General features: G+C 56.9%; 1 protein-coding gene across 1 annotated transcript; it reads left to right on the forward strand.

Moving 5' to 3' along the window:
• Window positions 1-466: 466 nt before the first annotated feature.
• On the forward strand, window positions 467-1,503 carry FAM163B (family with sequence similarity 163, member B; the record flags this gene model as incomplete). Its single annotated transcript, XM_009866118.1, has 2 exons — window positions 467-574; window positions 1,195-1,503. Coding segments are annotated over exons 1-2 (402 nt in total), but the record flags the coding sequence as incomplete, so codon positions are not given.
• Between the last annotated feature and the right edge of the window lie 5 nt (window positions 1,504-1,508).

Here is a 1,508-nt window from a genome sequence, read left to right on the forward strand (position 1 = left end):
TTGTTTTCATGGGGAAAAAGGATTATAGGCTCAGAGAAAAATGTGTACAGCTCAGAAATCCTTGCTGCAAAACTCCTCTCCCATCACTGAAGCTCTCTGCCACCAGGCAGGAGCCAGGAGGGTGCCTTGGGTGCCATGGGCATGGGGCAGGTTTTATTTCCCTTGGGTCCCCACTCCTGCGTACGGAAGAGCCCAATGTGACCCCAGAGCTGCTGCTCACAAAATCTCTCACCCACACATGAAGCTTTTTTTATCTCCCCTGTACCTGCCTGGTGGCATTTGCGGGGGACGGGGACTCTGACGGCTTTCACAGGTGCCCAGTGCCAGGACCCAGCCTGATCCCACAGAGCCCTCCCAGTTTTTAGCTCCCCTGCACACAGGGCGGGGTGAGCTGAGGGTTTGGGGATCTGCAGCTCAGCACCAGCCTCACCCCGTCACCTCATGCGCTTGCTTTTGCAGGTGTTAATGGAGAAGAGGGCGGATGACAGCCGGGACCGTGGTCATCACAGGTGGAATATTAGCGACTGTCATTTTACTTTGTATCATCGCCGTCCTCTGCTACTGTAGGCTACAGGTAAGGCTGTGACCCTCAAATCGTAGAATCATAGAATCATAGAATAGTTTCAGCTGGAAGAGACCTTGAGGATCATCGAGTCCAGCCTTTGTCCCAGCCCTATCACCCTACTAAACTATGTCCCCTGACGCAACATCCACCCATCTCTTAAACACCTCCAGGGACGGCGACTCAACCCCCTCCCTGGGCAGCCTGTTCCAATGACTGACAACCCTTTCGGTAAAGAAATTCTTCCTAATATCTGACCTGAACCTCCCCTGGCACAATTTAAATCCATTTCCCCTCATCACTCTCCACTAGGGAGAACAGACCAACCTCCCTTCAGGCAGTTGTAGAGAGCGATGAGATCTCCCCTCAATCTCCTCTTCTCCAGGCTGAACAGCCCCAGATCCCTCAGCCTTTCCTCATATGACTTGTGTTCTAAGCCCTTTCCCAGCTCGGTAGCCCAACTCTGTGCCCTCTCCAGCACCTCGATGTCCCTCTTGTAGTGGGGGTACTGCAGTGGGGAGGGATGCCCGTGGGCAGCCCGATGTCCCCAGGGCTGGCATGCATGGTTGTGGCTTGGGGACAGTCTGGGATGCCAGCTGAGCGCCCGGCCCCACGGGGCCATCCCGTTTCAGTACTACTGCTGCAAGAAGGATGAGTCCGAGGAGGACGAGGAGGAGCCCGATTTCGCCGTGCACTCCCACATCCCTCCGCTCCACTGCAACCGCAACGTAGTGCTGACCAACGGCCCGTCCCTCTACCCCTCGTCGCCCTTCACCAAGAAGGCGTCTGCCAACCGGTCCAGCTGCCCCAGCTGCACCCCCTACGAGCCCCCCACCTTCTTCCTGCAGGAGCCCCCCGAGGAGCTGCACAACGGAGGCGACCGGGTGAGCTACAAAACGGTGAGCCAAGAAGATCTCGATCTGCCGGCGAGCGTGGGCAACTCGCA

The sequence above is a fragment of the Apaloderma vittatum genome, unplaced genomic scaffold, assembly GCF_000703405.1.
Source record: "Apaloderma vittatum isolate BGI_N311 unplaced genomic scaffold, ASM70340v1 scaffold3113, whole genome shotgun sequence".
In the NCBI taxonomy this organism is placed as follows: Eukaryota; Metazoa; Chordata; class Aves; order Trogoniformes; family Trogonidae; genus Apaloderma; species Apaloderma vittatum.